Genomic DNA, 23763 nt, shown 5'->3' with positions numbered 1-23763 from the left:
GCTCACTGCACACACACACTGCCCTCTGCTGACGGTGGGTTTGGGCCTGACAGCTTGTCAAAAAGAAGAATGCAGACGATATTAGAAGATATTGTTTAAATATTCTTTCTTTACAGACATCTGATAATAATATTGGAGACTATTTTAATGTAAAGTGTTGAGTATAATCAATACAATAATCACATCACAGATGATTTGTCAAGCTGAATTAATAATTTCAAAGCTTTAAAAGCTTTAAACACATACACTAGATCGATCACCTTGAGGTATTGTATCATCATAAGAATGAATGTGCAATTACTAATCATCAGAAACTATTTTGGTGCAATTTTTTTAAAAAATCTGGAGCAGAGGTTTAAGCTTCACTTTGCTCTAAACCCATAAACACATTGCATCTCATCTGCATGATTCCACAGCGCATACCACGCTTTTGCCATAAAATCAACCAAATGCGGTATATGATGAATAAAGCAGGAGAGCCTCTCACCTTTTTCAGTGAGATTGCATGATCCACCAGCACCAAAATTTGTCAGCTGCTGTCCTCTAGCTGATGCAGAAGGTAACAGCACACAGTAGGAGACAACCAGGAGCAAAAAAGTCATCAAGTGATAAAAGACAATTAGAGGGCAGCCCCTGAGAAAATATGATATCTATGTAAAATTGTAAATTGGCCAGAATTCTGTGCAAAAAAAAAAAAAAAATTGTTTAACTAAGACATAGATCTAGATTGAATTTTGATCTCTTGACACACTGATTATAGTCCCATATGGTCTTGGAGTCCCATATGGTCTAGCGGTTAGGATTCCTGGTTTTCACCCAGGCGGCCCGGGTTCAACTCCCGGTATGGGAACGTCAACTTTCCAGAATTTCCCTGGTTGGGATCAATAAAGTATATCTATATTCCACTCCAAAGCTTATTTTTTGGCAAATGATCTTCATATACTTAGACCCAGTGACAAATGTTTTGAGTAGTGTGGTAGTTCAAGTCAAGTCAATTTTATTTGTATAGCCCAATATCACAAATTCAAAATGTGCCTCAAGGGGCGTTACAGCAATACAACATCATCTGTCCTTAGACTCTCATATGGGATAAGGAACAACTCCCTTAAATTAAAAAAAAATAAATAAATAAATAAAAAAAAATAGAGGAAACCTCATAGCGAACAACAGAGGAGGGATATCTCCCCTACAGAAAACAACACTGAAACAGGATAACAAAATTAAAATGAAGTATTTAATTTCATCAGTTTGTTTCTCAGACCCCTCATTGCTGACCTTGTAATATTTATGGTGTGGCAGGGTACTTAGTAAAATAGTTCCTCTGTGAAACCAAAATCAGCATACTTCATAGTTTATACTGACAAAATAATTTTCTACATTGACAGCACAGCATTGGGCTGCAGGATCAAGATGAAATCAAGGTGAAAGAAATACAAAATCCTAATTTGTGCCTGATGAAGCAACGTACTGTGTACAGTTTCCATTTCTCCACACAGCGTCGTCTGGCAGTGCACTAAGCAAGGATACTGGATATACTGTGGTTTTTTGGTGAGTCTTCGTGAGTGCTCATGTCAAGACAGCAGCTTACTCAGCCGCCCCCCCCCCACCGAACTCATTCAGCAGGTAATCATGATTTTTTCTTTTTCTCTACATCTCACAGAGAAACTGGGAACGGGGCGATGAGTGTCAAGAGATTCACAGCTTGAACAGAGCCCAGAGCACTGCAAGAGTTGATATTGCCATTTCACTGATTTATGGCAAATTTCTCCACGACCCAGCCACAATACCACTTAATGTTACCCAGCTTCAGTCTCGAGTGTGATTTCTCAAAGGGTCACAAAATGAAGCATGAGCTCTGTGGTCATTTGCAGGATTCAGCATCTCAGCAAACGAGGCAGCTGCTAAATTAATATCACTTAGTGCTTAGCAGGGTTAAACGATGTTACAAGTGAAAATAACAACAATCTATCAAAAATTCATGAGCTGCAGCCTCATGGAGATTTAGAGCACACAATAAATGTGTCATCAGTATTGACTGTGCGACACCTGACCAATTCCTTAATGAGAGTGTGACAAAGCATGCCCTTGTGACGGCCCCACCTTGTTCTCCAAAGGCCGAGTAAAATACGATTCCACTAAGAAATAAGGCCTTTGGAGTCAGTAATTTTAAAATATCTGTTCATTTGATTCCACTGACAAAATTAGAGGAGACAATTGCTCCATTAGCTGCAGCCTAGAATGTGTCACCTTCTGGGAGTGAGCGCCTAATGTATTGCATCTTCTTGTATGCATGAATAATTCACGCTCATTAATTGCATCCATTGCACGACCTTAATCCACCCTAGAAGCGACGTCATATGATTACACATTTGATCTTGGACAGTGTAGTCTCGATTTGTGAACACCAAGTCTCACCAGAGCTTGGAATGAGGGAGAGAGGGAGAGAGAAAAAAAAAATTTCTGAAAGCTTTTCAGCTCCATAAATTAAGACTGAACTGAGCGACATACAGTGCGGTGTGCAGCGTCAGGGAACCCACTCTCTTTCAGAAGATTATTTTTCAAAAACGTTTCAACATCTGTATTTCCTAAAGATTACTTGGCAATCAAAAACTGAGTTAGTGATGTTTTTTTTTCCAATGCATTTGTATTTTATTTGTCTCATTAGTCTGGGTGGCTGTTGCTACTGGCATTTTTTTGCAGGAAAGACTTATCTGACACTGAATAATTACATCAGTCGGTGACAGTATGTAGAAATATTGAAAATTTAACTTAATCTCAAGAATGTGTTCTCATCACAGCTGGGAAGTCGTATTGGATGATGAAGTGGCTGGGTGTTATGCAAACATATTATGGGGGCTGATCAAATTTGGAAAGTCATTAGGAATGGAATAATTTCAGGGAGGGAGTTGTTTTTTTTTTTTTTTTTTTTTTTTTTAGCTTTCAAATACTAACTTCTAGACATTTTGGAGAAGAAAGTCCTTCACTTGCAGATATTTTTATGGTTATTCAAAGTTGGGCACTGCATTTTTTCAAAGGCATTTTACTATTGCTGCGCAGTGATTTGAAAATAAATTTAAATATCTACGTTTTTTAATGAATTTTGGTGACCTGATGACCACTGAACTTTTTGCAGTAGAGTCTGCCTCCCGCTATGGATGTGCTCTCATCATTGTTCACATGCACTTTCACAATATTACCTCTGGACAGACTTTCAAAGTAAATGTCATGTGATATTGCGTCCTGTCGTACTGTGACTCTGTTTTAAGTCTAAACATAAAACCATAAAAGGAAAATGCTGTTTCCTATGACAGCAAACTATAAAAAGCTTGAAGAGCACCACTTCAAAAAGGGTTAAATTTCACGTAGAGCAAATCTATTTTTACACCAAAGATAGTACAAATGGGCTTTCATCATTGGACCCTGACATGAAAACATGAGTACTGATGGCGCAACCAACATGCTGGCAAAATAATTAATGGGGAAATTATAGATGTGGCAATTGTGTCCCACACACATAACACTAAAACTGTCACTCAGCTCATCAGCTGTATGTCAACTGAAGCGTCCCTGCAGACTCATGTGCATAAGGCAGAGCTAAAGAAATTTAAAGATGGGAATCGCAGAACATAAAGCAACAATAGGAAATATGGGAACGTGGATTATGCAGAAGCCATAAATTATAGAGAAAAGACCCATGGATCAGAGGGTGTAGAGAGAATCAGGCCCTGTTTCAGAAGAGAAGCTGCTAATGAGGCAATCATTCTGGATATTCACCTTTAAAAACAGAGGACATACACATACATACATACACACACATACGATGCCCCTTCACTTTCCCTTACCCTGTAGGCTTCTTGAAGTAGCTTCAGCCGTAGGAGCAGTGTTTTTAAGTGCACTGCAATCTGCAGATATGCTTTCGAAGTAACTCATTAAGCTTTTTTCATTCATTAAGATTTTTTTTTGTCTGCGGATATACTTTCTAGGTGATTTATTGCGCATGAGGCAGTCTTTTTTTTTCTCACTGAAGTAACTTTTACTGCTGTATCCATATTGTTGTAATGAACTGTATTTGCATCTAATTTATCATGTATCTAATAGGTTTATGTGAAATTGTTGCAAGTAATTACTATGATTTATTGAACTATTTAATGATGAGAATCAAGGGCCACATGACTACCCTATTGTATATCATACCTGTGATCCATCTCCTAATGAAGCCTGATGAAGCAGTAGCAACACCTTTTACCATGCTGCTAATTGTATTTTGCTGATTTTTAAAGCACATTGCATTGCGATATTCTACATAAATAATGTTTGCTATGACTTTGGATGGAGAGAGTTGCGGTAGAGGAATGGTGGTTGTGTGCCAGTCTGTTTACGTGTGTGTGTGTGTGTGTGTGTGTGTGTGTGTGTGAGAACAGACATGGTTGGTGACCTTTTCAAAGAGCTATCATTTAATAAACACTGACAGCCTTTTAGAGACCACTTACCATTCATCTGGTCTACAAGATTAGGCCTTCCAGCGAAACTCCACAGTGATCGAATCATTGTCCCCAGACAGCACAGTGACAGCAAGAAAACACAAAATCAATATTTCAGTGGTGAGGATTCATATTTTAGAAATTCTGGCAACAACAGCCAGGAGCCGTCTACTGTTTGGAAAAAAAAAAGAACAGGACATTGAGATTAAAAAAAAAAAAAAAATGCTCAAGCTTACATTTTGCTTTCAGAGATACTGGCAGTCTACATCTGACCAGTGCAAGAGGATATGTAGGCTGGGATTTACACATGCACAAACACACATGAACACATACACACAAATGGGACAGGTTCACAGAGAGTGCTTGGCCTCACTCATTTGGTGACACGTTTTATGCACCACTGCAGCAAACACGAGAAGTGCATACCGGAAACAGGCCAGCAAGGATAAAAGCAGGAGTAGCAGTATGGGGCACGCAATCGCTCCTTCCGTCTGTGACAGCCTCTCACCCACCCAGCCTCATGTTCGCCATATTAAATATGAAGCAATTACATGGCCGTATGCAGGCCACATTGCTGCTCAATCTCATATTTGAACTTGAAAAAAAAAAAAAAAAAAAAAAGCCCCGTCTATGTTTTCCCCCGCTGGAAGAAAACTTGAACAACAACTTACGGCGAAGTCAGACATCATCGCTCACCACTCTCCTCAGAGAGCCTAATACGATGTGCTGATAGAAAAACGGGGGGATAAATTGATGAAGTTGCATTTGTATGAATAAATTAGTGGGCAAACTGGAACCAGAATACATTTGCATCTAGATGAGATTACAATCCTGACATACAAGCTCATTACTAGCCTCTGCTCCTTCCTTCCAAACGTCACCACCCGATTGAATCATAATTCATTCAGCTGGGTCGCTGTGACTGTGAGAACAATACAGCAGTAACTGGCTGATTGATGTGATAAATCACAGGGGGGGAACGCAGGGGAAACGCAGAGGAAACACCGATGCCAACGCGTCAGCCACACATTATAGAAGCTGAGTTCGGGTAACTGCGCCGAAAAGACCCCTTAAGGTGTTGATAAATGTTTGAACATGCCCGCTGCTGAAGGAGTCTTAATTACAGGCTAAACAGCCTCTGCCCTCAAACATCAACAGAAGAAAAAGCCTCCTCCAGCTCACATGCTTTCCCCACAAACACTTTTCACACAACGTGAAGCTGCGGTCCTCGGAGAGCCTTTTATGCCCAGAAATAAAACACCCCGCTCATAAGCTATCATGAAGAAATATGAAACGGGAATTACCTCTTGCTTTATGTGACTCTTTTAAAGGGTAAAGGAATGCCCAGAGAGTAAAAGACTGTTTTGTAACAAGCAGCAACCTAAAGCGCCATTTAACACCTCGGCTAATGATTTCGAAACACGTTCCGATTGATTCTCTGCGTGTTCATTTAAAGATTTAATTTGGGATTTATTTAAATATCCAGGCACAAGTTTATTCAGTTCTTTTCTAGAGGAGTTTCTCTCTGAACTTTTTAGGCATTCATGATGCAAAATACAGTTTTTATTCCAACACTTACAAATAATGTAATATTTTGACCTTAGTTATTTTGATATTGAGCTGCTGTTAATGTTATTGATGCTATTTATTGCCATTTGTTTGATGCTGTCATTAACCAGTGCAACTGTATTGTGTAGTTTCTGGTATGTGCTGTAACCTGGTGATGTTATTGCATTTAGTATAGTCTTGATAGTTGCTGTAATTCTGTTATTGCTGCTGTTTATTCCACCATAAACACCACATAACTATGCAACCCATCAACAACAGGAAACAGAATGGAAATAAGTGCTCAGACTGTCATGTTATTGTTCATGGAGCTTAAAATTTTACACAGTGGGACATAACCATACACTGTCTATTTTAAAGCGACATTTCAAGTAACTAAGCTAAACTAGGGAATTACAATGTAAATGAAATAGATGCAGAGGTTACATAATGTGCTTTCACACAATAAATGGTGAGGAGAGCCAAGAAAACACAATGTGAGCAAAATCAGCAGTGGGGCAACAGTGTTTCTATGGGGTATTTTTAGTGCAACTACATAATAGGCCTTTAGGAGTAATGTCTTATGTCACACAACCAAAAAAACTGCTGATCTAATTAATATTCCATCAAGTTTCCTCCCCATGCAAAATGCTAATTGAGTCAAAGTGAGCGCTTGCAGATTAAAATGATCAAATTACTCCACTGCTGTTAATGCATTTGCATTTTGCCACTGTCTGTGCATAGAGACAAAGCAGGCGTGCAAGTGTGGCGGATCAGAGAGACGAGCTGAAATGGCCTGGCTTCAGCAAAGAGGCCAGACACAAATGGAAGAAGAAGAAGAAGAAGGAAAAAATGACAGTTTGAAAAGGTAAAGGTGGGTCCATGGGGAAATCTGCTGAGAAAGGCAGGCAGGGCTCAAACCTTTGTCATCAGTGACCTGAGTGCTCCCACTGTCACCATGCACATCTGAGCATATGCCAACACACACACACACACACACACACACACACACACACACACATGCTGACACGAGCACACACACACAATTTGTATTTGAAGTTGCATTAATGTGACTGAGTAGCTGACACTGTGTAGAAGCAGTGAGGCAACTTTCATTCCTTAAAAAACTGCAGATAATAATAAGGTTTATGAGTTGCTGTTATTCCCTATGATACATACACTGTTCAAGAGTTTAACAGAAAATCCTCTATTCTCAAACTGTATTTTCTACACACCATCCCATAATAATAACAAGGATCATGAAGCCTTGTGATTAACTGGTTGTGCAACTTTTCACAAAAGATCCAAGATGACCTCTGTGTGCTGTTTGAAGGTCATTGTCTTGCGAGTTGCCGCTCCAGCTGTCATCTCCCTCCTCCAGATGTTAGCAGACGCCTTGTGACATTCTATATGGTCCATCTCCTGCTCGATGCAAAGCCACAGCCTCAGCCTCAGTCTCAGTGGTACGTGCACACAGCGATGCTGGCAGTCAGCAATCTGAATATGTGATGTAAGAAGGAAGACGAGCGGCTGTGGAGAATGAGAAGTGAAAGGTGAGGTCATGGGCGGCTGGTGACAGCAGGGGATTATGGATGTATGTTGGCAGGTACATGTTATGGCTCCAGGAAATGGGCATTGCTTACGGTTTACACCAGGCAATCAGGACGCAGCAGTGGTGTCGAGGGCCTCACGGGTGCCAGCTGATGGACACGCTATGCCGTTTCTCTTAAATCACAGAGGATAACTGTGACTCCAGAGGATCAACTCCCGTCTCCCTGGTGATCACTGCCTCATAGCGAGAGGAAGGCAGACAAAAAAACAACTCTGCTTCGATCACCACCTCCTCAGTCTCTCGCGAAGACACCCAGAAACACACAGATAAACAGATAAATGAAGTCTTTTCTCCAAAATTCCTAATAAAAGGTCACTATAATGTTCGTACAGGGATTTGCAGTGTGACGTTTTTCTGGGTTACCTCTATACGAATATATTATTAGATAATCCTTCTGTGATATTTATACAGTATGCTCCAAAAAAATGCATTATATTCTATTCTAAATATATTAATTTATATTATAAAATCTTTTTCAAACAGTGCTGATTGCAACCCAGCTTTGTTCAGACCCACAGAACTGCATTTTAAATTCTAGTGAAGATCCTAGCATTTTGAAAGATACCAAATATGTCCTGATGAATTACAGGAAAATGTACACAAAATGATGCACAAGGCATCTCCATCCTTTCTATTTGATGTAATAGGGCAGCAATGAAACAATAGCATCTTGGCTCTGAATATTTCACTCAATTTAAGATGTAATATAAAAGATGTACCTTCTGTCAAGTGCTACAACCAGCAGATACAGAATATGTATGTATAGATAGATACATACATAGATGTACCTTATTAATCCCAAATTGGTAAATTTTTGTGTTGCAGCAGCACAGTATCCAGATATTGCACAGGAACAATAGTAGACTTCACAAAATATACCTCTCAACGCTAGAATAGAGAAATATATATTTGGAAAAATAAACACAACAAATACCGAACCTTTGCATATCCTATAAGAGTAATAATATATGTAAATATATGTAAATATATATCAATGTGACTGTCATACAATAGGGAAGAATTATGTTATTTGGAATTACTTCAGGGTGCATTTAGGGGAAAATCAAAGGTCAAAGGGTAAAAAAAAAAAAAAAAAAAAATCAAGCAAGCAAGCAAATAAGACAAAAAAGCAAAGGGTTTACTGTTATGTGTGAGGAGGTTGGTTGGGCCCAATTGCAGGAGCAAGCAGGCAGGTAAGCTCAAGGGAAAACAAAATTATTTAATAACTCAAAAGAAAGGAAGCACTAGGAAACACGGGGGACACTAGGAGAACTGTAATTCACAAGCATGACACGCAGCAAAGACCTGAAGACGGGATTTAAATGCACAAGGAACTAATTAGATAACAAGACACACCTGGGAGAGGGGCTGGAGCACAAGACAGGAGAGCACAGAGGAGAGGGAAACGCTTGCCCTGCGTTCCAATACTCATACTACCATACTATTTAGTAGGGAAAAAAAAGAATTAGCATGCATATTTCATACTAAACTACACACTTTGTAAGGGCAGCTGCAGTACATACTAAAAGTAAAAAGTATAAGTATGCGATTTGGAACGCAGGGCTGGAGGGATCAAGACAACCAGGGATAATCACAGACTCAAGGCAGGTGTGGAACTGGGCGGGGCAAACAAGACCGAGGAACCCGACACAGGTGAAACCACTAATGCAAGCGACACAGCGGGGCAAAGTTAACTACACCAAAACTCAAGGAAAAACACAGAGAAACAAAGGTTGAGTCTAAACAAAAAGTCCAAAACACCAGAGATGCAAAACCACGACCTTTACATAGTCCTAAAGGTACAGTATGAAAAATGAAATGAAGTGAGGACATTGAGACTCAACAAATCATTGAGTTGGGTTGACGTCCCCATGTGGACTCAACCATCACATTTCATACTTAACACTTAAATCAGTCTACTGCAATTTGTATAGTGCACCTGTAAATGATCCTGTATCATTTTATAAGGGCAAAAATTTTACTTTTATGCCTGCAAATATTTTGTCAGTGTACAGTAGGTGTCATATTTTCCAAATGCTACATATCTCGTGGTGTTGCTGCTTTTCCCCCACATCAGCTCTGTCCACAGTGTGACATGAATACAGAACGAGTTCACATTTCAAATCGAACATTTTTTTTTTTCAAAGCCATGCAATCAGTGAGAAAGGAGACCTGCCATATTCCTCTATTTTTGGACGGGATAACATTGAAAATGCAAGGCAAAAAATGTTACACTGTTGTACCATGACACTGAACAAGTTTTACATCACAATTTTGCATACAACAGAAGCTTTACATTCATGTGAGTCGATTAATGTTAAACATGTAAACTTTCCAGTGCAATATTCAGCCATAAAAGCAGCCGGGGAGAGAGATAATGTAAAGTGCACCATACTGAACATGCACTTGTGAGAGAGTGGAAAGCCACAATAGGATGTTCTTACATGGAAAGCCCATATTTCTACTTGTTTAGGTGACATTTTTAAGTCTTCACAGCATCTTTAAGCCTATTGTCAAGCGATTTAGCGAGTGGAACTAATCCCGTCTCGTAATTTTAGATAGAAGGACAGAACTGGTGCACGAGAGTTTAGTCTCGTCCGGAGGCAACAGTGCCGTGGTGTAAACTCAAGATAATGCCTGTTGCTTAATTAATTTCTGTAAAATCTAAAGGGAAAACGTGTCATGCAATTACTCTCTGTTGTCATATTATCAGGAGGTACAGCTGCTTCGGCTGAACTTCAGCGTGACTGGAGATCTGTCTTGTGAAAAACCCATGTTGATCGGCTCCTACTTTGCACTTCATAATGCAAAGCCACAAGTGAGGGAATAATTATTGCAGAGACAGCGTCAAGAAACATGCACAATGAGTCCACATGTTGAAAAATAAGTGTGTGCATATGGATGCACGCACTTATTTCCACTTAAAGGAGACTGTGTACTTCCAAAGTACCTTTTAAGAAATAAGTGACCCTTTCTGGTAACTGAAAACATGATTTCATGCTCTCCATGCTTAAGTACCTGTGTTGTGATGTGTAAAAAAAAATTTATGCAAAAAAAAAGTGGCGAGGTAGGTGAGTGCATACCTGAAAGAGGCACTTATGTTTTCTTTGGGAGCTGCATATTTCTCTGGCTCAGTATTGACTCAGCACATAAACACATTGTATTATTTATAGTATCTACAAGAAACAGTGTGGGGAAAAACAAAACTTCAAAAGTTTCCAAAGTAGATCAGAGCACTGATAAAATGTTTATAATTATTTCTAGCATATAGTGATAATTCAAGCTCAAAAGAAAAAAAGAAGAATGTATACATCTTGCAATATCTTGGAACTAGTATTCACTATCTTTGTTAAAAAAAAAAAAAAAACGAAGAAAGAGTGATATTTCACTTGTTTTGAACATAAATCAACTTCTTTACAGTATTTTCTTCCATCTCTTGATATTAGAGGTTATCCACCTTTTTCTATGTTGGAACATTTCTACCCCATTAATTATTTCATCCCACTGTTGTTGTCTAAGAAACTTCAGTGTAATCTGAATATGCGACCATGCAGTGATGTTTGATGTTTTTCTATACAGCATGTAATTATATCATATATAATATTATATACAGCATAATTATATCAAATCATTAAATATGGGATTATGCCGTATGAGATGGCATTTCACGGCATTTAATGAGATCTAGCTTAGCCCACTTAAACTGACCTTGAACAGGTTACATCAGGTTCGCATCTTCCCATGCACAGAGTAATAAAAGAAACTGAGCTCCAATTGGATTTCTAATCAAAAAACAACAGATGACATTTACTAGAGTGCATTTAATGAGACAAATAAATAACCTGTTGTCCTTGAATGCAATTCAGTGCAGCCTGTGACCCGGGCGTGCGGGAGTCTCCTGCCTAATGGCGCTCACGACTGCAGTAAAGGGACCGAGGCCGTCCTATAGGTCACAGTGACAAGGGAAGCCCATAACCATGTTGTTGGTAAGCGCATCACACACACACACACACACACACACACACACACACACATACACAACCAGAAATCAGAATAAATCAGAATCACATGTTGGCATTGAAACAGTCAGGATACATACAGCAAGGTTCAGAAAAGGAGGCAGCTCCACAACAGGCAATTTAATGTGTTTTTCTATTTGACATAATGTTAATATGCCAAAAGGGAAGATGTGATATTTTGACACAAAACAAGTTTCAGCTCCAGAAGATATTTGGGTGAGAGAGGGAAAAAGAGAATGACATGCAACAAAGGTCCTATAGGTTAGACTGAAATCCAAGACATTAAAGTTGCAAATCATCCAGGTGTCCAACTTTAGTAGTATGTACTTCACAACAAAACGCACATACTGCACCCATGCTATGAGAGAAAATGGGTCATAAGAATGCAAGCTGTGTTTTTGCCTCCATTTTTTTTTTTTTTTTTTTTTTTACAGCTAAAAGTCAAATGTGTGCATGTTTTCACACATTGGCAAAAAGCTCAGCAGTGTGGCAGGGTGCCGTGACATTCAAGCATGACAGAATTTGCCTTTGTCTGTGTGTATGTGTGTGCGTGCGTGTATGTGTGTGGGTGTGTGTGTGGGTATCTGCGTAGATGTGTGCACCAGACCTGTTGCAAATGCTTTTTTATATAATTTACTGTGCTCTTATTCAATTCATTTACTTTGCCAGAGAACAACACAATGAGTGCCAAGAAGTGTAGAAAAATGACAGTCAATAGTCTAAAGTCTGTTTAGTAAAAGGGAGATTATTGTAAATTGAGGATGTGGGTATTATGGGACATTTCATGTATCTAGGGAGCGATATATAAAATTACACATGTAGATTTAGAAAGGGCAATTCATTTCCATAAGTCTGTGATGGATGAGAGTAACTGGAGGCATGCTGTGAGAGCTAGGACAAAAGATTTATTTGCTTTCTTCTTTCTCCTTTCTTTTGAACACCTGAATGGTTTCAAATTACCTAGATTTACCCAGGTCACATACGTTGGTGTGTATGTGTTTGTGTGTGTGTGTGTGTGTGTGTGTGTGTGTGTGGGTGTGTGTGTGTGTGTGTGTGTGTGTATGTGTGTGTGTGTGTGTGTGTGTGTGTGTGTGTGTGTGTGTGGTCCAGCTTGCTACTGGAGAACTGAGAAAGGGCACGGTGCTACATGAGGGACCTTGGTGTGCTTGCCGCAGCAGGACAAGCATTTCTAGCAGCCAGGACTGATGCAATGAGAGCTGAAGGATGGATGGTCAGGGGTCACACTGATTTCCACTTCCACATGAAACATGCACACTCTTGCCCACACTACATCCGTTCACTTACTGTAATATCATTTCATATTCTGAACACACATGCACACACAAAAATGTATTCTGTTACATCACCCTCCAAAATAATGCATTCTTATTGCAGACACTTGTGAGACATAAAAAGATTACCTCTGACAAGACCTGTAATGTGAGAATAAGAACCTTGAATTCTCGCCCATTTCCATCAGCTTAAGCACATCAGTTACCTTTGATGTGACCTGTCAGCTTCCTCATGTCTGAGAATATGCTTACTAGCCTTAAGGCACACAGAAACTGTGGCACACTACACACTGGGCTCATGATGTTACAAAGACTCATCTTCTTTCAGACAGCAAAGACGAAGAAATTACACCATAGAGCATGGCATCGCATCGACTCCCCACATCTTAGATGTTAGAGTCTGAATCTAAGGATCTACATCTAACCTGAAAAGGCTCTTGGAGGTAGCTCTTAAGTAGGCTAAGCCTAAAGAGAATTTTTTTTTCTGGCAAGCACCAGTAAGCTGGTTGTTGGCTCCAGTTACTACTGGCACAGTGTTAAAGACACAGAATGTATGATTCAGTTTCTGCCTCACAGGGTGGCCAGACAGTTGGTGCATCGAGATAAAATTAGCTAAATGTCTTTGAATCAGGTCATGTTGGTTTAGAAGTTTCTGGGCATTGTTAACATGATATCATTAATATATAAATCAGCTTATGCAAATTATAGACTGGCCTGATTTTCATGGCTATTTGGCTTATTTGTGGTCAAACTCAGTTAACTTTCTTGAACTCTGTAATTTTACACTTTTTCATATCTGTATTTGTACCTCAAATTTAGCAAAGTACTCCAAAACCAAAAATCCTAATCCACTGAGTTTTCTGAGGCAATGTCATGTGTTATGCCATTGATTACAATTATAAGTGACTAAAATCTAATAAATTATCTGTAATATATAATGTGTCCTAACCAATTCAAACATAAATTTGTGCTTGTGTGTTGTCATCCTTTCACCTTTAGGTGCTTGACTGTGTGCTCTATTCAGAACTAACTTTTACATTTGGTGCCAATGTGCTTTATCAAATCTGACTGGCCAATAACAGTTGCTGTCACAGAAACGTTTCCAATTTGACACAATTCCAATGTGTGTGAAATGCATTAATTTAGCTAAACAACATGTGGTGTGCAGGTGCACAGAAAGCGCTCATGGCCCCCTCTCCATGTACGGAGAAGGTGCCATAAAATTGTGCTGAATGTGTGAAATATTAAGTCACAGTGGGGTGCTCGTGTGAGATATTGGGGGAGAAACATGGTGTGTAAAGCAATGTTTGACTATATCCCTGTGGTTTACCCATGGTCAAAAACACACATGATGAATTTCAATATATTCAGCTGAGCATCAATTATAAATTACCTACCTTGTTGGCTATGCATCAGTTGACAGGAAGCAAACTGAGACATACTATATAGTGAGTGCATGAAGAACGAAAGCTCGCAGCTCACACTGGATGTAGATGGCTGCGTGTGTTTATATTTGTGAGCTTGAATGTGCCTTTTGTGTTTATGTTTTTGTGTGTATGTCTGCACTTGTGTGTGGGAGTATCATCAATTTCCCCATCTCCACACCTACGTTGACAGATAATAAGCAGGGGTGGGAAGGTTGTTCTCATTATGTATCATTTCCCCCATGGTTCTGGCTCCAAATCTCCATTTGATACTTCATATATTGAATTTTGATTGATTAGGCTTAAATCTCGACACCAGTAATGTTATTCATGGGTTTTACTCACAGCTGGCACAGCCAAATGCACAACAAAAGTCCCCCAAGATTAAGGATATTTAGGATTACTCAGAGAGCATGACCGAATGCCCAGAGCACACGCACGCGCACACATACAAACACTGTAGCATGCATGGATGCACATATAGAAACACATACTGTGTGGACGATATAGGTGTAGGTGACAGTATGTCAATCACAACACAGCCGCTCATAAATGTTGAGCAGACCAGCAGGTGACATGACATTATTCCAACTCATTACCTTCAACCCGATTTTTTTTTTTTTTTAATATGACAAGGCCCAGTTCGATGCCTGGTAATAATCTATTTCAGCTGATCATACTGTTGAGGACTGGGGCCAGCTCATGCCCAGTGGCATGTCTGTAACAATGAGTCTGAGTGTAGTTGGAGACAAGGTTTGAGCAGCAGGACCGCGGCACCGTCTATCAGACTCAGAGTGTTACCTGATGTTACTCTGTATTTCATCATGTTGCACTCTGTATGTCTTTGTGTTAAGGAGGATCATTTGTATTAGGCAATTATATAAATCGATATGAAAATTCTGCAAAGTTGCTACTTTTTCATTATTTAGGTAAACAGATCAACGGTGTAGCACTTTTGCTGAAAATAACAGGATCGCGTTTTCTGGGGAAATCTCACTTGGGCCATCAGATTTTTTTTTTTTTTTTTGAGTACTCAGGTACAGTGGAGAGTGGATGTTTGGCTCAGCAATGGATCCAGTGTTCAGTGTTCAACAGGAAAAAAAAAATCACTGTCCTGCAACCATGCATGACAGATATTGGACTATTAATAAATACAATTTCCTAGACTAATTTTGCCACTAAACTCAATACCAAAGACCACATCCACAGTGGAAGTAATAAGTCACAGCATCACTGAGATGATGGTTATATGCTGCTTTGCAAACTACATCACTGAGTCAGCCACTGAGAAAATGTGTTCCACAGTCTGGCTTTAAGAAATATTAGGATCCTCAAAGTACCCAAGGATCCATAATAATTTTCCTTGGCAAACTCTGGCTTCCTTGTCTGTGAAAAGCCAACAGGTTACAGTAAACTCATCAGGCGCTGATAAACCAAAATCCTTGCAATTAACTGTGCTGCCTCCAAGCATATTTTACTCTACTTTATTTTATTTTACCTTACTTTATTTCTAAGCATATTTTGACCTAAGACATCAAGACCATGACAGAAAATGTAAGATCCAAATCAAATGAGCAGGTGTTTGTGAAAAATCCTAGAATCAGTGCAATTATTAAAATTTCCGTGTATGTGCTGTCCGTTGCAACAACAATATTCTATATAGAGACAAAATCTTGGAGGTCTTGCTAAACATAAGTCTTTCAGTGATGCAGACAGCCATGGAGAAAACTTATGTACTCTTTGAATGAAGCAAAATAATGTATTACATGAGCAAGGCAACTTAACAGATCAACGTGTATTGCCTCTCAGTCTTCTTCAGGGTCTGAACAACAATATCTACAATAGCTATATTATTGTCTACATAAGTGATAGTATTACGACTATCTTTTTTTTTTTTTTGCAAAGAATTGGTCTATAATATGCATTACAAGTACAAATTAAGAGGTTAAAAGAAATTATGTAAACGTTTGCCCTAATAAAGTGGAACTGGAACTGGGAGCTGGAGCGAGGTGAAACCCCCCACACTGGGGAACTGGCTGTGTGTCGGCTCAGCAGAAAGACAGGCAGGGGGAGGACAAAGTCCAAACTGCTGATCTAAGAGATGTGCCTCATCTCCTCCATGGCAGAAGTCACAGTAAACCATCAAAACATATAACCGGATTTGGCTAAGGATATCAACTCGAGTCAGGACTCATTGTTTCACCCAGCTCAAAGACATTTTTATTTTCCCATCAAATTTATTATCATCTAACATCCTTTTCCCCCATAAACGGTACATCACTTTCTCCTGTACGCATTGTCTAAAAGGACAAAGCATTACCATGTATGTTCAAATTCTAGGAATCTAGCTCAGTAGAATGAGCTTTAATTCTTAGATCACAATTACAAACAGCCAAAATTATAGAGTGATCAGGTCAGTCGCACAATCATGTACAAGCAAAGGGCTAGCAAAGCAAATTTAAAGAGCCAAGGAGAGATAAAACTAACACATTCTTATATTTGTTAGTCAGTGGTTCAGCCTTTACCCATTATACAGACAACTGGTGGCCAGGCACGGTTTAACCACGTGGCCACTTGGGGAACCAGACAGTTTCAGCCACTAGGGGACACCAGAAACAAAGTCTTGTGTCCCCATTGGTTGATTTTTTTAAATCATACAACAGTTGGAGAAGAAAAAAAAAACAGGTTGGTCTCGCAATAAGCTAACTATATTTCAAACAAATAAGTTTGAAGCGATAAACCAATTTATGGATGGTGTAGTAGGCCAACTGGTTGTGGGTGGATGGCTGATAATATGTTTTCACCTTCCATCCTCCAAGTGCGCTGATAATCAAAATACAAAAATAAAAAAATAGGTGTACAAATGTGTACAGCTCATTGATCACATTTGCAACAAACATTGAAAAAAAAACTAGCTAGAGAGAGTCTACCTTTTTTCAAAAAGGAAAGGGCAGGAAAATGAGGAAGAAGGTAGCAGCGGAAATCGCCACCTCAGGACCTCAGATTTTACTTTGGTGGAAAATTTCAGTAGAGCATAAGCTCATGAGGAAGAAGAGCAATTGGAAGTTTAACTGAACCACTCCTCTTGATTTGATGACATCACCTCATGCAATTTTCAGTCAATGATATATTCATATGTGCACATCTATCTGGTTGGTGGGTGATATTTTGACTCTGCCAGAAATTAGATGCTCCCACCTCTTTGCTGTAGTTTACTGACATGACACAATGAGAAAGTTACACATTTCCCCTAGCATGATAGTGATCCGTGTCAAAACACTCAGACACTTGACCTTGGCTGGTAACAAAAAAACAGGTTATTAACAGCAAGCCATGCAGCCCTCTGAAAGCTCCCTGTGTGTACTTACTCACTAGGCGATGAATTTAGTATTCAGGCTGAAATGCCTTGAAGGCCAGGTCACCAATAAATTAATTGCTCTTTAGAAGTAGGATCTAGTAATTGGCTTTTGAATAGACTCTCCATTGAATAACAATACACCATTACTTTTCTTTTTTTCCACCCCAGGCCTACTTAATTCAAGAACGCATGGTTAGTTTGAGGTCACCAATCCTCAGTCAAGCGTTTGATGGACACTGCTGGGTGGGAGTCCAGTGTTTCCAGTGTTTCTGATTGGTCACACACCTGTTGTCCTCAGATACACAAGTTTTGTGCAGGAGAGACAAGAAAAGGTGCAGGGCACAGCCAAAAAAAAAAAAAAAAAAGGAAACGGGGTGGAAGAGAGAGAGAGAGAGAGAGAGAGAGAGAGAGAGAGAGAGAGAGAGAGAGAGAGAGAGAGTGCTTGCACCTCCTCATAATATGTGCCAGTCCTGTACCACAGCCTCCTCCAGTGCCTCCCCTCTGTCTCTCTCTCTCTCTCTCATGCTGTCTCCCTCATGCGCGGCTCTTATTTCTCCGTCTGCTCCGCTGTGGGGAAGCAGCTCCGCGGACAGCGACATGCTCCTCACATGAAGTCTGCCAACTTGCACAGCCGCCGGATACCCCAACAGGAAGGCAAATGCTCTATTGGGGAATAAGACAATAATAATAACAATTAAAAAAAAAAACAAAACAAAAAAAAAAAAAAAACAAGGCGCGCACATTTGCATCTTCCATTGAGTGCCTTGGCTTGAACGCAGCACCACTATGGATCTGTCATTCATGGCTGCGCAGGTAAGACATCGATTTTTTTCAATTTTCCACCAATATTGTGGGTTTGTCTGAACTTTTTTTTTTCTCTCAAGGGCGTGGCAAGTCCGCGAGCTCCTGTGGCGTTTTAACTATTATTTCCCATGTCTGGAATTTTGCCGTCATGACAAATACTGTAGGATAATGTTTACCATAAAACACCGTAATGTCTCATCACTTGGCTACAAGGGCTTAAAGTGTGTCTGTGATTCTAAATAGTGCATCTGCAAAGATCTTACCCCACTTTATGGTATTTTCCCCCAATAACTATAGCATTAAATTATTACAGGTTTTAGTTTTGTAAGTTTTGCTTTTAGTTGTGGTATTGGTAGGTAATAGTATCACTGTAAAATTTGTTATAGAAATTGTTTTTTTTTTTCTTGACTGACTTATTCTTACAATATAGGGAGCAAAGAAATAGTCATTGTTGAAAACAGATTGTGATTAAAATGGGTGAAAATGTGGTAATTTGTGTGTACTGGCTGCATTTGTTTTAATAGCATTAGTTTTTGTATGAATAGGATTACTACCAGTTTAAGATTCTGGCAACATTCTAGGCACATCCTTGTTATTGATTATGGAATCGATCAGTATCAAAGACATGATCTATTGCTGGGATTTTCTATGACCACAACAGGGGAAGTTTTGGATATGTTTTACAACATAGTTTTGATTTTTGTCTACACATGCAGATAACCTGAGATGTGCCTGTGTTGATGCTGGAGCAGGTCTTTTGTCAGAGAGGGCTGTGGTTTTCCTCAGTGCCCTCCCCTGCTCCTCGCTCTGCACCCCTCGCTGTCTGGCTCCTCGTGGTTTGTCTGGTGCCATCCACCTTGCCATTTTCTGTGCCCTGGCTGTCAGAGTATTCATGACATTGTTCCTGCTGCAAAATACCGCCTTGCGAGCCAGACTGAGTCATGAGCTTTCAAAGTTTTTCACATCAAAAACCCTTTAATAGAAATACATGAAACCATAGACCCCGGCTGGTCTCACCACCTGAGACCCAAGGAGACACACCTGAAAGTGTTTTTTTATTATTAGATATCACTTGGTACAGAATTATATACCCATCTGTGCTGTAGGTGGGAAAATAACAGTGGAGAGTGAGAACCTCATCATTAAAACACTCAGTTGTAGCCTATTCTGTTATTGGGCAAACTTTTAAGAGAGTGAAATATTCAAAAATGAAGTCAACTGTTACATGTTGACATGTCCTTGGACCCCAGTTTTTGCAAATAACTGCTTTAAGCCTCCACAGATTGCAATGAAAGATTTTAAAAGGAGCTCTGCCGTTTTTAAAACTTTGGTTGTGCAACATGCAGAGGCCAAAGTTACATCCTGAATGTGCCCACTGGGACAGGCGAGATGAGCAGGCAGACTCTCATACAACGCAGGAGGAAGATACTGTCAGCCTTGAGGAGTTACAGCAGGAACAATGGGTTACACACTCACTCTCACACCTGGCAGCTGTCAAAAATAACCACCGACTTTAGTTTTTAGTTGTTTTTTTGCCTGATTCTCCAGCTGATGCAAAGATTCTCTTTCCTTTTGGCTCCTATTACTTTATAATGATTGCTTACTGCTCACTAAAATTCCCTTTGACATTTTTCAACATTCATGTGCCTTCTCCTCATGAGTACAAAAATTTTCCCCCCAAAAAGGTAATGTCAAATTTTTCAGAGGTGAAATTAATTCCAGAGCTCCAGAGTCACTCCATAATGGTGACTCTGAATGAAGTCAGGAAAATTTCCCTGGAGTTTTGAAGATCGACCTCAGAATGGCTGATTTTCCACCCATCCATCTCAGTATAGCTCCGCCACCTGTGAGTCATTGGACCTTCGCCATCACTTTGTCTGTAAAAGATGACGGATGCTGCCATAACTATTCTCTTCTAAAGACTGTAGGAGTTTTTAAGAAACTGAACTTTAGAGGTACCAGTTGCAATGACAGCTACTGATTTCCCCCCTTTGGAGGAGAATAAAGAATTGGGAGAGGGAAGAAGCTGTTTGTATTGCCTGCACATGAAACACATTAGTAATACTAATCTTGCAGGACTGAGTTTCTTGAATAAACAAGTATTTTTTTAGTATTTCCTTTTGCTGAAATGCTTTGTGTTCAACATTATAATAAGAACTAAGTAGCTGTCTGCTGAACAATGTGTGCTTTTGTGTTTGGTGAAAGATTTGCATATGGCAGCGATGCTTCACTGGTTAGAAATGAAAAGGGCATACTCCATTAGGCTGAAAGTGGTGGCATCCTCAAGCATTACAAAACATGGATTAATAGGTGGCAATCACAATGGAGCTCTTGAATACTAAGTTGAGCGCAATGAGACGATTTGTAGGCAAACAGAATCACCTGTGAAACGCTCAAATAACTTCCCCCTACCCAGAAGACATGAGCCTTTAGATATGCATGAAAAGAATCTTTTCACTCTGCAGTGTAGCTGCACACATTTTCCTCACTTTCAGATTTCTTAGGACCGCATGGTTAATCACAGCATGTATGTGTTGCTGCAGCGTGCAGTCTCAGAACGTTTCACACGATTAAAGCGGCAGAACCTGTGGCATGAAAATAGGCCAAGGTGTTCACCAGTCGCTCACTGAGTGGTCCATGTCCACGTTGAGGTCCACTTGACGCATTTGAGACGGCGCTCCAGAGCCATCCTGGGCATTTTGCCAGCCTCAGACTTGCTTCAATTGACAGATCTGCCACACAGAGCAGCAAAGCCCCACAGGCCCTGTCTATTCAGTGCATGGTCACCCATTGGGCTTGCCCTCTTCCTCATTTCTGCTGACAAACCAGTAGGAGACAGTGTCAAATTCACCCACTCACTCATACACACCAGTGCGCACACACACACACACACACACACACACACACACACACACACACACACACACACACACACACACACACACACACCATATCTAGTACTTACTGTATATCAGCAGCACTATGTATAATTTCGTTAAATCAGAACATGTTCATTACTTGAGTGACTGGACTGAGGAAGAAACAATCAAGTGAAGCAATATCTGGATGTTTCTATGTGTGCACCTCAGATTGCTTTGTCTCCTCATTGCAGGCTTTCAGCATTTCTCATCACTCATTTGCTTATTAATTCTGGAAAATGGCTCTGAGCCCATTCTACCTCAGTGGACGGTCCATCTCTTCTCTCGTCTCGTCTAAGGGACGACAGGCTAAAGCAAAAGAAAGAGCAAAGAGGGAATAGTGGTACCTGGTTTTGCCTGGTTCAAACACCATTTTGCCCTAGCCTATAGGTGCCAAATTACTGGAAGATGTCTCAAGAAGTGCCACAAAATTTAATTAAACAATTTCAGTCATCAAACTTCCCTGTGTCAGGCAGCTACTTGCTGTGTGGAATTAATTGCGAAAGCTTCATGACAGGCCTGCCTCCCCTTTAACATGTAATTGTTAACCTTGACCTTAACCATCTGGCTTTGTATGATAGCCAAAAAACAAAGCTGTATAAGATAAATTTAGCTCGCCCCACCTGTCTGTGTATCTAGCAGTTTTGCTCGTAAAGCAGTGTGATAGATAAGTGACATGTGAGCTGAGAAAGATCAAATAGAAACTGATAACGGTTGAAGACACAGCTAGAGGAGTTGTTTTGTGCACCACCCTGCGACATGATGGGAGATATAGAAGTGGAAGTTGAATAGTTCACAGATCAGATTATTTTCCTATTACACACTCTTTAAAAATGGCAGCAGCCACTAGGCCTATATGGGGCCAGTCTTTGCTCTCAGTTCCACATAAATGGCATTACATAATCATGTTATCTTGAAGCACGTTCTTCACGCCCAGACTGGCCCTTTTTTACAGGCTTTTTTGAAGGGTATAATAATGGCACCCTAGCCTTTTCATCTATAAGAGTTCATTTCCCCTCTGGTCTTTTGTCTGCTTTGTCAGCAGTTGCTTTCATATGGGGTCTGTGGCCTTGTGATAGGGAAACTTGCAGAAACCCAAGATTTCAGCGTTATTCTGACACTTTGTCACACCAAGCCCGCAGTGTGTAAACAACGTTGTCAGATACCCAACAAAAGTACAACATAAAAACTCTTTGATGCTTTCCTTAGTAAAACCAGTGCTTTTCATATATATGAACTGGTAAGACTTTATCCGCACATTTTACCCCTACATATTGATTCTATTCCCTAAATATAGCGCAAACAATTTTATCTCTGTGAGAACATATTTGTTTTTTGTTTGCGTTCATGTGTTTGTGTGCATATCCACTGTGAGAGCGTGATTTCACCATTTCGTACAACAGCCACAACGCACAGCCAGCAGCAGCTTTTTAAGACATTTATGAGAACAGGAGGGGTGGCGAGCAACGCTGAGGAGAAGATCCTGTTAACAAGGAAGATGTAGAGGACGCCTTAAAGTGATAAAGACATAACCCTGTTTGACACATCTCCATTAATAGATGATTTTCACTGCGGGGCTGATGGAGAGGTCAGGCTCTTCACAGCTGGGCCATTTCAAGGTTTCCTCTAGCTTGAAGGATGTACCTTTACTGGAGAGCGCCTAGACGATACTGTGGGCAGGAATGTGTCGCATTCAGGCCAGGCTCAATGTACTGCCTCTTGAGTTATTTTTATGTATTATTTCCCTCACAGTCAAAACAAAGCCTCATTAAAAAGGAAGTGTTTTTGAGTTGTAGTTGATCATGGGCAACTCACAGCCACTGCAGTTAGTCGTGTTAAATGAGCAGCCCCAGGTTCCTCCCTTCGCCGTCAAAGTAAAAATCTATACACTCTCCATCGGAACAATTGATTAACCATCAGGAAATTGCAGGTCTTCATGGCAGGTCACTCTTGCGGCAGGTGTGAAACAGCCATGTATGGTGTTACTGGTCTAGGGAAGTGAGGGTTGCCATGACAAGACTCAACCGATTGAAGTGTCTGAGATGTAACATGGTGTTACATCATGTGTCGCCGTCTTCAAGTCATCTTATCTGACACCGTGTTTGCATTGCAGGCAATAACGTCTCCGAGCTGTTTTGCACCTGGAAATGAGTGATTGCATATTATATGAAGTCCTGGGGAGAATGCAGTGAAGACTTAATGGATTGTGACAGGGAAGTATGAAGTAATAACATCATTCCTGATGGGCTCCAAACCACCACATCCTATATCACTGAGCCTCTGATATTCAGTGGTATAAATCAAGCAATC

At 40.1% G+C, this 23763-nt stretch overlaps 1 protein-coding gene, 1 long non-coding RNA gene and 1 other non-coding gene across 8 annotated transcripts in view; 2 read left to right on the top strand and 1 right to left on the bottom strand.

Annotated features, from left to right (window-relative positions):
• The first annotated feature begins 778 nt into the window (after nucleotides 1–778).
• trnae-uuc (transfer RNA glutamic acid (anticodon UUC)) lies at nucleotides 779–850 on the top strand. Its single transcript has one exon. It is a non-coding gene; the product is annotated as a tRNA-Glu (tRNA).
• A 5547-nt stretch (nucleotides 851–6397) lies between these two features.
• Nucleotides 6398–8894, bottom strand: LOC115354575 (uncharacterized). The gene is made up of 3 exons (XR_003927784.1): nucleotides 8781–8894; nucleotides 7670–7875; nucleotides 6398–7556 (listed from the first exon to the last, which is right to left on the bottom strand). It is a non-coding gene; the product is annotated as an uncharacterized LOC115354575 (long non-coding RNA).
• Nucleotides 8895–9216: 322 nt separating this feature from the next.
• Nucleotides 9217–23763, top strand: part of LOC115380684 (uncharacterized protein C14orf132) — a 32928-nt gene continuing 18381 nt past the window's right edge. Inside the window, exons 1-4 of one of the 6 annotated variants that reach the window (XR_003930362.1) lie at nucleotides 9217–9291; nucleotides 11505–11624; nucleotides 12768–12888; nucleotides 13278–13880. Coding sequence is in view for 3 of the 6 variants with exons in the window: in XM_030081834.1 (XP_029937694.1) it covers nucleotides 18518–18544 (27 nt within the window). In the remaining 3 variants the exon portion in view is untranslated. The other 5 variants (XR_003930361.1, XR_003930360.1, XM_030081836.1 and 2 more) reach the window with 5 other exon arrangements.

Source organism: Myripristis murdjan, chromosome 22 (assembly GCF_902150065.1).
Source record: "Myripristis murdjan chromosome 22, fMyrMur1.1, whole genome shotgun sequence".
Lineage (NCBI taxonomy): Eukaryota > Metazoa > Chordata > Actinopteri > Holocentriformes > Holocentridae > Myripristis > Myripristis murdjan.
The sequence above is the reverse complement of the archived record's forward strand: the minus strand, read 5'-3'. Positions and strand labels throughout refer to the sequence as shown.